The sequence below is a fragment of the Terrapene carolina genome, unplaced genomic scaffold (assembly GCF_002925995.2).
Source record: "Terrapene carolina triunguis isolate 2854851 unplaced genomic scaffold, T_m_triunguis-2.0 Scaffold21, whole genome shotgun sequence".
Taxonomy (NCBI): Eukaryota; Metazoa; Chordata; order Testudines; family Emydidae; genus Terrapene; species Terrapene triunguis.
Genome location: NW_020664372.1, coordinates 26154452 through 26170455, shown reverse-complemented (window position 1 = coordinate 26170455; position 16004 = coordinate 26154452). Strand labels below are relative to the sequence as shown.

The 16004-nt window shown below is 43.0% G+C and overlaps 1 protein-coding gene across 1 annotated transcript in view; it reads right to left on the bottom strand.

Annotated features, from left to right (window-relative positions):
- LOC112102742 (basic immunoglobulin-like variable motif-containing protein) overlaps window positions 1-15268 on the bottom strand; it is a 25097-nt gene extending 9829 nt beyond the window's left edge. The window contains 10 exon segments of the mRNA XM_029910468.1: window positions 1592-1677; window positions 2299-2303; window positions 2390-2454; window positions 2718-2850; window positions 4683-4777; window positions 5689-5793; window positions 5893-5988; window positions 7317-7443; window positions 9121-9715; window positions 15189-15268. Coding sequence (XP_029766328.1) covers window positions 1592-1677; window positions 2299-2303; window positions 2390-2454; window positions 2718-2850; window positions 4683-4777; window positions 5689-5793; window positions 5893-5988; window positions 7317-7443; window positions 9121-9601 — 1193 coding nt within the window. The 5' untranslated portion in view covers window positions 9602-9715; window positions 15189-15268.
- Window positions 15269-16004: the final 736 nt, after the last annotated feature.

Sequence of the window (16004 nt, the reverse complement as noted above, 5' to 3'; positions counted from 1 at the left end):
CGGCTGGGGCTCGGCTCGGCTCTCCCCCCGGCGGCCAGAGCGCCGCGCCGCCCCCCTCCAGGTGCCGCCCCAAGCACCAGCTTGGGTGCTTGGTGCCTGGAGCCGGCCCTGCTGAGGGGGACTCCTTTCTTCCTACTTAACTACTTGACAAATCTGAAACACCTCCCACACAACTATTCCAGGTTTAAGACACCCCTGTCCCTCCTCAACCTGACCCTCCTGGTTTAGAAAACTCATCCCCTGGCTCAGTACTCTCCTCCTTGTTAGACCCCCAGCTCAGAAACACCCCCACTATTTGCTGCTGGGAGTGAAACAACCAGAGTTTAGGCAGCAGGGAGCATGTGTATGAGCTGAAATAGCACCACAGAAGCCTGTATTTGTCCTCTGGGCCACCTCCCTCTGCTGCTTGAAGCCTTTAGGGTATGTCTACACTTAAAACGCTACAGCGGCACAGCTGCAACTGTGTCACTGTAACACTTCCGTGTAGACACTACCTACACCAATGGGAGAACCCCTCTTGTCCACGTAGATAATCCACCTTTCTGGGAGGTGGTAGCCAGGTTGACGGAAGGAATTCTTCGCACCCCGAGACACGTAGCTATGCTGATGTAAATTCCCTGTGCATACCACCCCATAGGGCCAAAAGTCCTCTGGTGAGAGCCAGGGGTACTGCGCTCTGTAGTATATCAGCTGCATTAGGACTATCACAGGATGGCTTTTTGGTAGAGTTTAAGTCTCATTAGGCCACAGTGACCAGTTGCCCCAATTCACTGACAGAGCCTTGGCACACTTGCCAAAAACTGAGTCTTACATAAAGGGACAGATCTGATTGGCTATGAAAAAGTCTAACAAGTACAGATTTCAGAATAGCTGGACAGAACACGGGTGGGGGGGAAGGACAAATTTTTATTTGATTACTGTCAGATTTTTCCAACCAGCTCTGTTCCCATGGGTCAACATACCAGCCCACAAACAGGCAGGAGAAAAAGTCAGAGAAACCTTTTTACTCACAGTCCCCATGTTTTGTTTTGGTTGGTTTGTTTGTTTTTGGGGGGGAGGGGAATGGATTTTTCAGAAATTCTGATGTTTTGGAGAAATGCTGTTCCCTTCCTCCAGAAACTGGTACCAAGTTTTAGAGATCCAGCACCAAGTGAGATTGAAGAAGCTGTTCAGTGAATCAGTTCCAACTCAGACATCTAAAGCATTTGTATTTTCTGAACAAAAATAAAATCTCTTAAAAGAGAGCTGTGAGTTACACCTTTTTGGAGTCTCCAATATTTCTGATTTGTGTTTGTCTATTTAGGCTGTAAACATCTGGGACAGGAAACCTTGTCTTCTGTACATTGTACTCACAAAAAACATTGTTGACATGTTGTAGATTTGATCACAGAATTAGTAACCCAGGTCTAGTATAATATGAAAAATCAAAACTCTCACTAAAACCCTGACTTTTTGAATCATGGAAGCTACAAATGGTTAGTGTACTGCCCATGCCTGATTGGAGAGGACAGTTCTTAGAAGAAACTGCATGTTTTAAGTACCTATATTCTAGAAGTTTAAAAAAAAATAGGAGAGAAGTATATTAGCTTACTTTTTACAGTGAATGGTAGGGTGTTTTCTACTTGGTTCTCCAATTAAGATCCAATATTCCACTTCTTGTTGCAAGAGGTGACTTCTGTTGAACAAAAATATAATTCTAGTCAGACTCAGCATGCATATTGCAATGAAAGACAGCAGCATATTAACTTGCTATTGGTTTTTAGAATTTTTTATTGAAATATTTTACAATTGTTAGTATAGTTGAGACAAATTACAACTGGCTACTGAACTATTAAATAATGTATTACCTATTATAAATTAGCAAAATAGATTACCCAAGTGACTTAGGAGAAACAGGACTTTGATTTCTGGTCCAAACTCCTGTTTCACACAGGAAACTGAGGTTGAAAGTGACTGTTCATTTCCTGGAGATAAGGAACATCTTGTGTTGTGACACACACTGCCTCCTCCCCACTAATAAAAATGGATGTTGACTGACTCATCAGGGAATTCTGTTCAAATCTCTCACTGGAAGAATGGTGACCACAATATAAGGCCAAGAGTGTGATATGTATGCAATGATGAAGACTGAAGGCTCCAGAAAGCATGTTTAAATTAGAAGAAACTTTTTTCCTCACCATCCTTGTTCTCTGAGAGTGCCTCCAAAGATCTTACTTTTTCCTGCTCTTAAAACATACCCCTAGTGTTACTATCCAATGGCTGTTCAGCGCCCTATGTGAAACAATCGGTGGCTTCAATGAATTCTATTAAAGTACTACTCTCATTTTATAGCTGGAGAACTGAGGCACAGGGTAGACTAAATGATTTATCTTAAAATAAAATAAAACACCACACAGGAAGTCTGTGGTTAAGCTGGGAACCTAACCGTAGTCTCCTCAGTTCAAGTTCAGCACCCTATCTTCCTTTCACAATTTAGAGATTGAATTATTAAAACACGTCACAGCTACAAGGCAAAAACAAGTGGCCAAGATTTGCTGCAGAGATTATCAACAGCAGACCTGGAAACTCTATAAAATAATGAGACATTTCATTTCCACTCAGGGGGCTAGCATTCTGTTCGCATAGCACTCAATTCATGTGTAAATGCATTGATCATTTGCAGTCACCATTTTGGTGGAAGATTCACATAGGAGCAAGCATAACTACAAGATTCTTACCTGTATGCTTTACTAGCTTTTACAGGGGTAGCTTCAAATCCAATTGGACAAAAATAATGATTTTGGCAATGATAAATATAGGCCATCGACTCATCTTTCAGTCCTTGTGTTAACTTTACCAAGGCCCCTGCAGCTACAAAGAAAGGTCTGATCATTCTCCAAAGTGCTTTTAATCTTGCATTCAGTATCAAGCAGAAGAGCTCAGTTATTTTTCTTACATTTTCTGGTGTTATATTTATTGTAACACTGCACAAGCAGCAACATAATGCATTATGGGAAAGCTTTGCAATAAACAAATATATTTGATTTTCAATTTGTTTCTTTCAGATCCCGTTCTCTAAAAACATATTACCCTGAAACAGTTACAAGAACTATTTCTCTAGAAACGGCACATAATTGAAATACTTGCTTCATTTAGATCTGAAAGAAAGTATTTGGGTTTTTTTTTTTCCACCTTGCAGGAGAGTCCTAATTAAAGACTTAGGGATTGGTTTTGTTTTGTTTTGAACTACATCAAAATATTGTAAGGCTGACTAAAGCAAGAATATTCACAACCATTCAGAGGAATCCCACTGTCCTTAATTCCACTGACGCCAGTTAATACAGCATTTGTCGTACACAGCAAGCATATATTAGAGAGATCTGTAATTCTTAGATCAGTGGTTCGCCAACATTTTCATAACGGGAACCACTTTTTGAATAATGATCTTCTTGGGAAACACATCTGAATCTTGACCTCAATATATTCCTTAACCCAACTATAGTGCTTCCAAACAGGAGAGAGACTAGGAGAGCACTGAAACAAGAAAAACTTGTTTCTCCGCTTAAAGAGCAGAGACACAAAATGTTATTTCCTCTCCATGGGTATAGAATTTAGCAAATTGTCCCTCATAACTGCAGTGGGGATTGCTAGCAATCTCCCAGGTTCCTTTGCAGCATGGTGTATCCTATATCTTAGCTACCCCTTCACTTTGACAGTTTACTATCTAAAACGTTTTTTTAAAGGTTCAGCTATATTTTTATATCCAGAGTAATCTTCAGTTAGAGGCTTATACATTCAGAAAGGAAGATACAGTAGCTGAACAATGGTGTTCAGCTACTGTATTATTACCGGTAGGATAGCACCAACTGTAGAACTAATTAATGTTGGTGGGCATTCTGCCCAAACAGACATCCTGCTTTCAACTCAACATCTGAAGTTTGATATATGCCTTAGCATTTATGGGTTAGAACATCATTATAGACTCATGTAGTAAAGTTATCACTTACCTAGTTCACACATGCTGCAAGTATTTCCAGTCAAATTTGTTGATTAACCAGTTATGATTATTTCAAGGAAAATTGTCTCATGTGATGCATGACAAGACTAAGAAACACTGTATAAGATGTGTGGCATTTTTAAAAAGTGCACTGGTCAGTTAGTATTTTTACATTGTAAGTTTTCTGAATCTATTTTATATAAAGAATTCCCAAGTGTTAAAACATACCAGTTGGTGGGATATGCTGTTACGATAAATGCACATCTTTAGAGAGCAGCCAGATACAGGTTGGGAAGCCAAAGGCCTCTAGCACCTTAGGAGTGCAGCTATTTCACAATAATTACACACAAGGTATATTATTTTAGTTAAAAGAAGGAAAATTTGAGTACAGAGAGAGAAGGGGAAAAAAAGGAAGGTTAGAAAAGCTATGCAGCTCAGAGCCATTTAGGGTGACCAGATGTCCCGATTTTATAGGGACAGTCCCGAATTTTGGGTCTTTTTCTTATATAGGCTTCTATTATCTCCCACCCCCTGTCCCGGTTTTTCACATTTGCTGTCTGGTCACCCTAGAGCCATTTGTTGTTCTGGCTGTAACTGCATACGTTGGGACTTTAGTTACACAAATTGTTCTCTTGATCCTAAAACATTTTACAACTACAGCTTTCCAATTTATATACTAAATTAGTGTTTAAGATTAGCTACTTACCAGTTTCTCCAGCTGTCTTGTTCTTCCCATGAGGTTTATATAGAACATATGAACAGCCTTTTACATGGAAATGATCATTAATCTGTCTAAACCACCTGAAAACAATAAGACTCATTTTAAAGATTTTGGTATTTTAACAAACACTGAAGCAAAATAATTCTTAATATTTATACTTGTTTTTGCCATCTTCTCCTCCTTTAGTGATTTAGAATATGAACTCACTGGGGCAAGGACAGTCTTCTAATGCGTTTATGCAGTACTTTGCACAACGGTGGCCTGGTCTCAATTAGGGTTGCTAGGTGCTATAGTAGTACAAGTAGTAAATAATTCATCACAAGGAGCTGGAAGGGACAGAAGTCTGGTAATGGATATACAGCTTTTTCACCTTTATCTTACTAGTTCAAGTCCCACACAGATCTATAATGAACAAAGTTCTTATTCTCAGGTACAGCTAATTAGAGGTCTCACTCCAATCCCTAAATAGGTCTGCACATAAAACTATCATGGCATCCGACATATTTGGTAATATCTTGTAAGAGGCAAAGGACTGAATGGATATGGAGAACTGACATGGAGACAGATGTACTTCTAAAAAGAAAGGTGAACTATGGATTTAAAAAAAGGGGGGGGGAGCTTTCCCCCCATGTTAGTATTTGGGTACCCTATGTCACCCTTCCAGTGCAGGCTCATAGCACAGGCAGTGGTAATGCAATAGAAACATAACTTCAGTCTCTAATCACTAGAGCCATCAGTGTAGAAGCATACAAAAATAGTAGGACAGCAAAAACAGCTCAGGAAAAAAGCTATTAAAAACAGACTCTGGGCTCTATTGTCAGAACCCTTAAGGTTTGTTTAATTGTTCGTGATGTTTTCAGAAAGCTCAAATAAAACACAGTGAGTTAGAGTATATTATTGCTGTTTTAAGAGTGACAATCTAATTATTTTTAGTATTAGAAAATTATTCTACACATTAGCATTTCAGTTGCTTCAAGAAAACAAATTGTACCTCATTAAAGTTGTATTTCCTGTAAAGGGACCAAACCTAATTTCCTCAAATGGGGGTTGAAAGCCCAAAATATGCAAGGCTTCTTCTTGAGTAATAGGTGGTAGGCTGAAAATGAAATTGATAATCATAATTAATATAATTAATAGAGTATTTAGATAGCCATTTTAGGTTCCTTGAAATTGAAATGGAATAGAAATGACGTACTTTCCAGCTCCCAGTGTGCTATATAAATAATTCCAGCAAGATACTAGAGAGGAAATTCCACAGGAAGTCTTATATTGTGGTCGGCTAATACAGTACCTGAGAAGAAAGAGAAAATTTTCTTTATTTAGATATATGCAGCTTGCTGCACTTTCATTTGTGACAATTTACCCAAAAGTCAAATAGTGTTTAAAAAAAAAAAAAAAAAAAAGTATTTTGTCTCACCTTGCCTTTAAAATAAGTCACTGGTAAGTCTCAACCTGCATATATGAATTTAAAAAATCTGGAGTAAATATGCCAATTTCTCTTTCATGGGACTTCACACGGGAAAAGTAAATAAAATGGAAATCTGGCATATTTCACAAGCACAAATCTCTCACACATGCATTTTCTGAACATTTCTAAAATTAGGTGGTGATGTGGATCCCACTCCATCAAGATCTGTGCTGAGACTACCAACTTAATTCACAAAGGCCTACTAACCATAGAAATAATTTTGGGGCAGAACTGAAATAGGTCAAGTCTACATTAATGATCTTGTGGAAAAGATTACATGTATCCCAATAACAATACCTTAGCCAGCCAGCCTTTCAAGTCAATAGCTTTCTAATACTGCAATTCCTTACTAAATTGCAACTCTTTGGAACTTTACCACTGGAGGTGACTTTAGATCATAGATTCCCTATCCTAACCTTTATTTCCATGCCATAGAAACCTTCTGACGGGTTAAAATTAGTTTAGTGGCTTCAACCCAGTTCTTAGTCAACATTCTGTAGTACACTCACAGTTCTGTATGACTGAGAGATTTTGCTCAAGTAGCCCCGACCACAAAAGAAGGGCAGAAAGTCAGAATAAGCTACACTTGTATGTGAGTAAATTTACACATTGCCTGCTCATGCTAATGGGCTCTCACTTTTTATTAGTACCAAATTCACCCACAACTTTTTTGTTCTTTATTGAAAGTAGAAATTTCCAAATATGTAGGAAATGTAAATGATGGCACACAGTATCTTAACAACAATAAGGATTGGCAGGGATGATGTCCCTAGCCTCTGTTTTCCAGAAGCTGGGAATGAGTGACAGGGAATGGATCACTTGACGATTACCTGTTCTGTTCATTCCCTCTGGGGCACCTGGCATTGGCCACTGTCAGAAGACAGGATACAGGGCTAGATGGACCTTTGGTCTGATCCAGTATGGCCATTCTTATTTTTTATGTTATGTTCACCACAAGATCCAGATCCCCTTGTAGTAAGTATCAGGTCTAGTTCACTATCTCTATGTTGAACAGATCCCATATACTCTTCTATCCAACTATTAAAGAAAAACTATTACACATTAAAATTTAAAATAAGACAGCCAGCAACAACATTTACAAACAAGCTCTGCATACTACGGTAATCTTAATTATGACTTTTAAATACTACCATCTCCTGAGGTCGAGCACTTTCCGCTGCTTTATTTCTTCAACAGTGGAATGTTGAGAACACTCCCTGTATTGTTTGCTTTTTTTGTCCAAAGATTTTTTCTTTGTTACTTGTTTCTTCATGTTTCCTGCAAGATAAATTTTAGAAGCAGTTAATGACTGCTTAATATACAAGCTAAATATTTCCACTATAATGCCCTTACCAGAAGGCATTCAATGTACTTGACATTATGCTGCATGGATAGAGGTGTACTGTGATTATTTCCATTGGAAGGAAAAGTTAGCTTGTGAACTGGGACTGCCAACAGCTTTGGGAAGAACCAATAAAATGGTATATACCTTTTACACAATAGCTCATTTTACTGAAGAATATTTCTATTCTCTATAATCACCTACTGAATGGATTAAAAAGGTGGTCATACTGAATGACCTCCACAAACATTGTGAGCCTCTCTCACCCAGCCATTCCAGTAATTGGTGGCCTTCCATGACCTCTCCAGAGCCATCTGGGTGCACTAGAGGGAGAGCAGACCACTGACAATAGCCTCACATTATATATATATAATGTGATTAGATGGATATATCTGCTAATCTGCATAAGCAGCGTATTCTGTCTCCAACACTAACAACCACACTTTCTGACTGAAGTGCCTAGGGACATGCAGAGGGGAAATATATCCCCAGGAACTTTCCCTTATTGCAAGTCACTGTACAGGAAGAAGAATAAAAACAGATGAGAGGGAATATTTTCAATCTTGTTTTGCGACTACATATTTCTGAACCACAGTGAAATATACTGTTATATATTTTAGCAGAATTGAAACCATACCTGTAAAATACACTTTATCCATATATCTTATCTTTCAAAAGAGCACCATATGAATATACGAAGACAAAGCCAATAGCATTTTATATCTTAAAAAAGTATTTAAGAGTTGCAAAGACTGTTTTGCAATCATTAAGCTAAATTAGACCTTGACTGGTCAGCCAACTCATAAGAAAAATCTAAAGCAATGGCTCTAGGCATACTCAGTGATTATAGGCCAGATATAAAAATCAGTTGTATACATATGCATGGTCAATAAACCATTAAAATCTTTGGCTAAGCAGAAACAAGAGGAACACAAAACAGTGGAAAACACAGTTTATCATATACATACACAATTCAAAATGCTTGAACAGTGTTTGGGAAATTTTGACTTTCTCCATGCATAATAAATTTAATTTTATAAAGATAACATTTGCTTTTGTTGGTTTTCTCACAGGAGCCTTTGGGCAGTTTTTCAAGGTAGCTGGATCAAAGCTGAAAGTCACAAGGCCAGCAATTTCTTCCCTTTTAAAAATAGACGTCAGTCCTTTCTGTCTGCTCTAAAAGTTTTATTTTTCAAACAGTGACAAAATGTAATACCAAGAGAACACAATAATAAAGTATTCATTTCCCCCACCCTTAGCTGAAAAAGAGGTTGGCTTATATGAGCACATAAGATTTACAACGCCTTGTATTATTTCTACACAGCTTGAAAATGTATGCCATGTCAAACAAAGTACTGGGTTCTACAGGAAAGCAAAAGTAGAGTAAGGAAGAGCCACAAGGTTGGGAACACTGCAGCCACTACTCCCCTGGCCTGACCCACTCCTATCCAAGCCCCCAAGACCAGCATCTGTGGGGCCAGCACAAAGACCATTTCTACAACACACATCTACGTAGTTCCAATGCACAATGTAAGTGGGGGAGGGTCTTGCATTGGCCCTCCACGTCACTCATGCAGCATTTTTCTGAATGGTGCAGTGCTGTAATGTCTTACCTGCTCTGCTTTTCAGATTTGGGGTCACTCCATTGAACTCTGATTTGTCGATTTCCCATGCCAGTGGAAGCTTTCCAAGACTACTAGATAAATTTTCCAAGTTAGTGTCTTCATTGTAGATTATCTCAGAAGCTCCACTTTGAATGCCAATGAAGTTAGGTGTATTATTTCCAACATTTAAGGCAGCACTATCTGATAGGCAGGCACTAACTGTAGCACTTGGACTTTTACAAACGGACGTTACCTGATTTAAAAAAGCATAGTCTGAGCAGATGGTATAAATTTTTTCTCGGGTGTGAGTCACAGGACATCCCCATGGATAATGCCCATCTCCAGTAGGACCCAGTGACACAGCGGATGCATCTGAAGTGCAATATGGCTTTACATCATTATGAAGAGTAGCTTCTGGAGATTTTTCTTCAGGTCTGTTTTCTTTGTGTCCAGAACCATTCTCCCTTTCACCTTCTGCAATGTTAGGCATTGAATGATACTAAAAAGTTCTGTCTAGTTAAGAAGTGTTCAGCAATTTTTTTTTTTTTAATAAAAATTCAGCCTACATCATTGCCTGCAGATTTGCAAGCTACCGACGAGGTACCTGCAAGAAGGGAAAAGCAACTGTTACCACAGCACGCCTCAGCTGATAAACAAGCTATATACAAACTTTAAACAAAGGCTTTTATTTTTAAAATTGCAAACAATGAGAGTCGCAATACATTTCAGGGTATTTCAGAATACAGAATGCTCTACCCTGCTGTCCAAACATTTGCTTTCTATAAGTACTGCTAGGATGCTGCTACATATAGAGCTTTCATTATTTGTGAAGTGCCAACAGCATACTCTGTGCTGACAGCATACTGAGTCAACCCTCAATAAGTCATTTCTTAAAACAATTTAGGATAAAAAAGTAAATAGTTTTTCCACAGAGAAAATTGGCATATGCAGTTTATTATTTCTACTACAAACATTTGTAACAGTAATCATACAGATCTCAACGCATTTTCCAATTATTACTTAATTAAAGGGATATCAACTAAAAAAGACACACACTTCTCACTGAAAATCTTACCTAGCTTTGCTATCAGAGAAACTCAGATTTATTGTAACTAGAAGAACAGAAACATTTCCTTTTCAGTTTGTGTATTTACCATCACTTGTGTACAGTGAGTCACTGTATAGTCACTCAGTCTTCCCTTTTGTTTGTGTGGGTCTTTCACATAGCAACAGGGGAAGAAAAGGTTTGGTTTTGTGTTTATGTGCATGTTTGTTTTATACACACAAGAAAATGAGGCAGGTGTACTATTAAAAGCTACTTTTAATTAAAGTTTTAAAATCAAGGTGATGGCATCCTTGAAATCATCCATACCACTGCAACATGGATAACAAATATGAAGAAACACATACAGAAGAATGAATACGCATTGTTGTAGCTGCGTCAGTCCCAGGATATTAGAAAGACAAGATGCATCTAGCATCTTCCACCTTGCATTTAGCTATGATGATCCACGTACCTTTCCCAGACCTGAAGAAGAGCTCTGGGTGGTGCTCGCTCTCCCACAGAAGTTTGTCCAATAAAAAAGATATTACCTGAGTCACCTTGTCTCACAGAAGAGGTAAGTGATTTGTCCAAGAACTAGAAACAGAACCTGGCAATGCTGACTTCTAGTATCTATACTTAGCCAATAAACCATAACCCCTCTCCAATACACTACTTTGTAGTACGCATAGTAGACAACGCTGAACAAGGCTGTAGCTATGGGAGTTTCAATTTGCAGTAGATATAGAGGTCCTGTCGACACTGGTAAAATGAACGTGTGTATTTGCTACCATTCAGATCCCAATCCTGCAAAGGACTCTGCATTGGCAGGTCCCTCTAATATCACCATAAATTACAATGAGACAAGGCACAGCCAAGTTGTTACAACCACACCCCGGTACACATCCCCATACCATTTCCTATGGTAGCTGGAGCTACAGTGGTTTGTACCTAGGGTGGTATCAGGAACCACTGAGCAGAGTGAACCCTCCTTCACTAGAAGGCTCTAATGACCCTTTATTGGCCAGCGCCACGCACATGGGAACATTGCACACGCGTTTGTATGCAACAGGCAGCAACAGCATTGGAACCCTCCACTGGGCCTGGGAGGGCAGCTCCCTGAACTCCGCCCACTCATGACACTAAGATAGCAGCGGATCTTCACATCGCGAATGCCCCGCCCACACATGGGGCTGGATCATGAGCTCACGCCATAGTCAGTAGGTTCCAGAGTTAATGTTCTGGTGGGAGGAGCCAGAGCAGCCCCAGCGGAGGGCAGGATTTCACCACTCACTGGTCGGGCTGAGAGGAGCAAGCGGTTGCCGCAGCCCAGCCCTGCCCAAAGGGCAGTGGCCACCACAAGCTGCGACAGACCCACCCCACTTCTCCTCAGGACGTGGCACATGGGGAGGCCTCCCCGACCTCTCGCCTTCCCTCCAGGATGCGGGCGCTGAAAGCCCCGGGTCGTTACCTGCATGGTGGCTTCCACGTCTCTCGCTCGGCAGCGGCTGGGGTGTGATCACACCAGAAACAGAGTGGGGGGGGGGGGCTTCAAGCTCCGACTCACCCGTACCCCCTTCCTACTCAGCACGGCTGCATGGACAATACCAAACCTCACCAGAGGAAGCGGTGGCCGGGCAAAGGAGAGGGGAACTCAGACAGCAACGACCTCCCATAGCCCCTGGATTGTTCATGACAGCCAGCAGGGTGGAAATCGCACGAGGACTGAAACAGAGCAGTGCATCTCCGCCCCTCTGATATTGCCCAGCGCTCCCACAACACCTCGGGGCAGGAAGAGAGGGAGGAACAGTTGTTCAATGAGAGTGCGGCAGAGGTGTGGTGCGTGGAGCTTGTGGGGAGGACTGATGGGTGCCATGCTGTAGAGCAGCTGGCGTGGGCTGCGCAAGGGCTGGGCCTGTGGTGGTGGGATCCTCCCACCCTACACTCAGGAGGTTACGGTGTTGTGGATCTGCCCAGGCCATGGGTGGCCTGATAAGGGGGGGCAGCCCCCCCCGCCCAGGTGGGGTGTGACGTGCACGTAAGTCTCAGCTGCACCGGTCCAGGTGGGGGTCAGGACAGGCTCCGGGATGTGAGTGGGGGACCCTGGTTGGGGGGACTGGCGGGCTCCCAGGATGGAGGAGAACTGAGGGCAGATTAAAGGAAGCACTCGAGGGAGTGGGCAAGTCACAGTGCCCTGGCTGTCACCACTGAGCAGGCAGCCCCTCCACGGTGAGAGGCTGGCAACCAGCACAGCTACACATAGACTCCTAGGGTCTCCCTGCAATTAGAAAATCCCCTATTGCAGTGTTATCGACACTCAAGATTTTGTCCTGCATCTCATGGTAATTATTGTTTTCCTTCTGGAGTCAAGTGAATATGTGATGAGTTCAGCCTTCATTCTTAAAGTACATTCTAGCCACAGGTGTCGACTTTGTCATTTCCCATGGGGTGCTCGACCCCTGCTCTGCCCCCTCTCCACCCATTCCCCCAAGGCCGAACCTCTTCGCTCCCCAGCTCTGCCTCTTCCCACCCTGTTTTGCCCCCTCCCTCAAGGGTGCCCCCTCCCCCCACAGCACCTCTTGCCGCTGCTGAACAGCTGATCATAGCAGGCAGGAAGCACTGGGAGGGGGAGGAGCTGATCAGCAGGGTCATTGGTGGGTAGTGAGCACCCACAATTTTTTTTTCCCATGGGTACTCCAGCCCTGGAGCACCCACGGAGTCGGCACTTATTATTCTAGCCCTTGTGGTGGTGGAGAAAGCTTCAAAATATGACCCCAGTGCACCTAATGCCTCAAAAAGCAGAAGGCAAATAAAAGAAACACCAAATCTATTATTTTTACATAATCCCATGGTTTTAAAGCCAATCTTGTGATTTTTGGTGACTCTTACTCATGATTTTTGAATGTTTGGGGTTGGCAATGCTATTGCTGACAGTGGCTGTCTGCCATGGGGCTCCCCTCGGCAGCTGATGAGAACAGATTGGCTGCTAGGGTTGATGTAACAAAGCTGTTTCCCTACAGTTACCCCAGCCCACGCTACATGGTGCTCTGTTCCAATGCTGAAAACATTTTCCCCCACCAGCTTCACGACAGCTAACTTGTTTTCAAATTTAGCTGAAACAGTGACATCGAGAGACTCATATGGCAATCTTGAGTGGGGCCTCTAGCCACTACCACCACATAAATATTAAATACAAATATATTTATTTATGGTGATTTATCACAATATATTCAAAAAGCTGCCCATCTGTGACTCTGGGCGTTTTTGATATTTAAAAAGAAAACAAAGAAGGAGCTAAAAGCTATGAGCTTCTAACATATAGAGTTTAATTATAAAATTGCATAATTAAGCCTTATAACCCATAAATAGAGCAGTCCCTAGCCATAGAGGCACTTCAAACAGTGGAAAGGGGACTATGCTGTGTAGAATGGGTCCTCAAACTAGAGGGTTTTTGTGGCCGTTGGTGATGGTGATAGGTATGCAAACTCACTGAGTTCTCAAGTGTCCGGTGGTCCAGTCAGGTTTGCAACTCGGAAAGGGGGGGCGGTAGGAAAAGGACAGGTCCAACACCAAAGCCAGAATTTTATCTGACTGCTTCCAAGGGTAATGTACATCTTAGAACGGAGAGCATCTTCCCAGGTTTCACTCTTTGGAAGGCTTGTGGAATTGTAGTTGGCCAGCAGCCTTGGAGGCAATTATGCAACAATTTTGCTTCCAACACATTTTTCTTTGAGCCAAATTACTATCATTAGGATAGCAATAGTACTGGCTTAGCCAGACAGACCTAAAAATAGATTAAATGATTTAAGCTTATTTTAGAAATTAGTTTGGCACTGACAGACTGTGCCAGATTGTGCTCTGTAAATCCATGAACAGATAGCCCACATCTCCCACACAAGTGGGGCAAAAAGCTCAGTAACCTCTGTAGATTCTGTGGATCTCTCTCCAAGCAGTAAAAAGTAGGGGGAAATATTTTACTCTGTAGAGTCATAGAGAGTAAGGCCAGAAAGGACCACCAGATCATCTAGTCTGACCTGTATATCACACACCACCAACATCCACACACACTAAACCCAACAACTGAAATTAGACTAAAGTATTACAGCTCACAGGAGACTAGACTTATGTGCCACAGGCACAAGAGAATGGGGGGGATTGAGGTGCATCCCTGCCCGAGGCCCCTGCAATAGCCAACAACAGGGAAATCGTTAAGTGAGGTATACCTAGGTCAGGGGTTCTCAAACTTCATTGCACCGTGACCCTCTTCTGACAATAAAAATTACTACACAACCCCAGGAGGGGGGACTGAAGCCTAAGCCCACCCTGAGCCCTGCTGCCCTGCATGGGGGAGCCAAAGCCAAAGCCCCACCACCTCAGGCGGGGGAACAAAGCTGAAGCCCAGCCTGAGCCTCACCACCCAGGGTTGAAGTCCTCGGGCTCTGGCTTCGGCCCAGGTCCAAGTAAGTCTAAGCCAGTCCTGGCGACCCCATTAAAATGGGGTCCTGACCCACAGTTTGAGAACCGCTGACCTAGGTAATCCTGTCAAGTGACCTGCACCCACACACTGCAGAAGGCAAAAAACATCTAAGGTCTCTGCCAATCAGATCTGGGGGGGGGGGAATTCCTTCCTGACCCTACACCCCCTGCCCCCGAGAGCCCAGCCACGGGGCACCCTCTAGTCCAGACATCCACACACCCCTCCCACCAGAGCCCAGTTCTCAGCCCCACCCCACCCCCAGTTGCAGGGCAGCCCCCGGCCCAGCCCCCCCAGACACCAGCACCCGCCCTCTCCACAAAGCCCAGCCCCGGGGCAGTGCCGGCCCAGGCACCAGCCACACACCCCCCAGAGCCCAGCTGCAGGGCAGCCCCCAGCCACCAGCGTCCCCAGCCACGGGGCAGCCCCCGGCCCAGGCACCCCCCACAGAGCCCAGCCGTGGGGCAGCCCCCGGCCCAAACACCAGCCCCACCCCCCAACTTCTTTCCTGTCCCGCCAGGGCACACAGCGTGGTGCGCCCGCGCCCCCGCCCTTCCTCACCCTCCGCCAGAGCTGGCCGGGTCTCCCAGGCCCGCTCCTGTCCCCGGGAGAAGGAGGATCAAAGAGCGAGCAGCCTCCAGCCCAGCCAGGCTGAGCGCTCCGCTCACTGCGAGCTGGGCTCTGCAGAGTCCAGCGGCGCCTAGTGGTGGCCAGAAATTCTGTGGGGAAAACAGAGAATGCTGCAAAATTCTGCATAATTGCCCCAGGACTAGGGCGATCACTTAGCCCCTGACCATATGAGCAAGAACCACCCAGCCTAGCACCTGTAGGAGAGAATTCAGAGCCCTGGCCCTATCCCTAGCTGTGGCCATTCCTGATGCTTCAGAGGAAGGAGATAACAAGGATTTTGGGCGGGGAGAGATGTTGACTCTTGCAAGCGGTTGGCTGAAACCCTGATGTATGAGTTTTTAAGAACACAGGACACAATTTAACTGTGTAGCCATGATATTTCTTTTTTAAAATAATATTGTTCTTGAAAATCTTCTCAATGTAACTTATTCTCTGTGTTTTTACACAAACCTATTCACAATAACATAAAAAAATCTATGAAATAATGGCCCCTTCTTGGAGAGTTAATTTACTGTGTATTTTGTGTTTCAACACAAAAGTAATGATAAAATATAGTTAAAAGAACAAAAGTCTATGTATATGTATTTCCAATAAAGGAACATTTCTTGATGAGGTTATTGTAGATACTGTTATTGGGAACAGGAAAAACATACAAAGAATAAAGTGTCAGTGCTTGGTGTTGTCAGGATCAGGGCCGGCTCTAGGATTTTTGCCGCCCAAAGCGAAAACAATTTTGCCCCCCCCCCC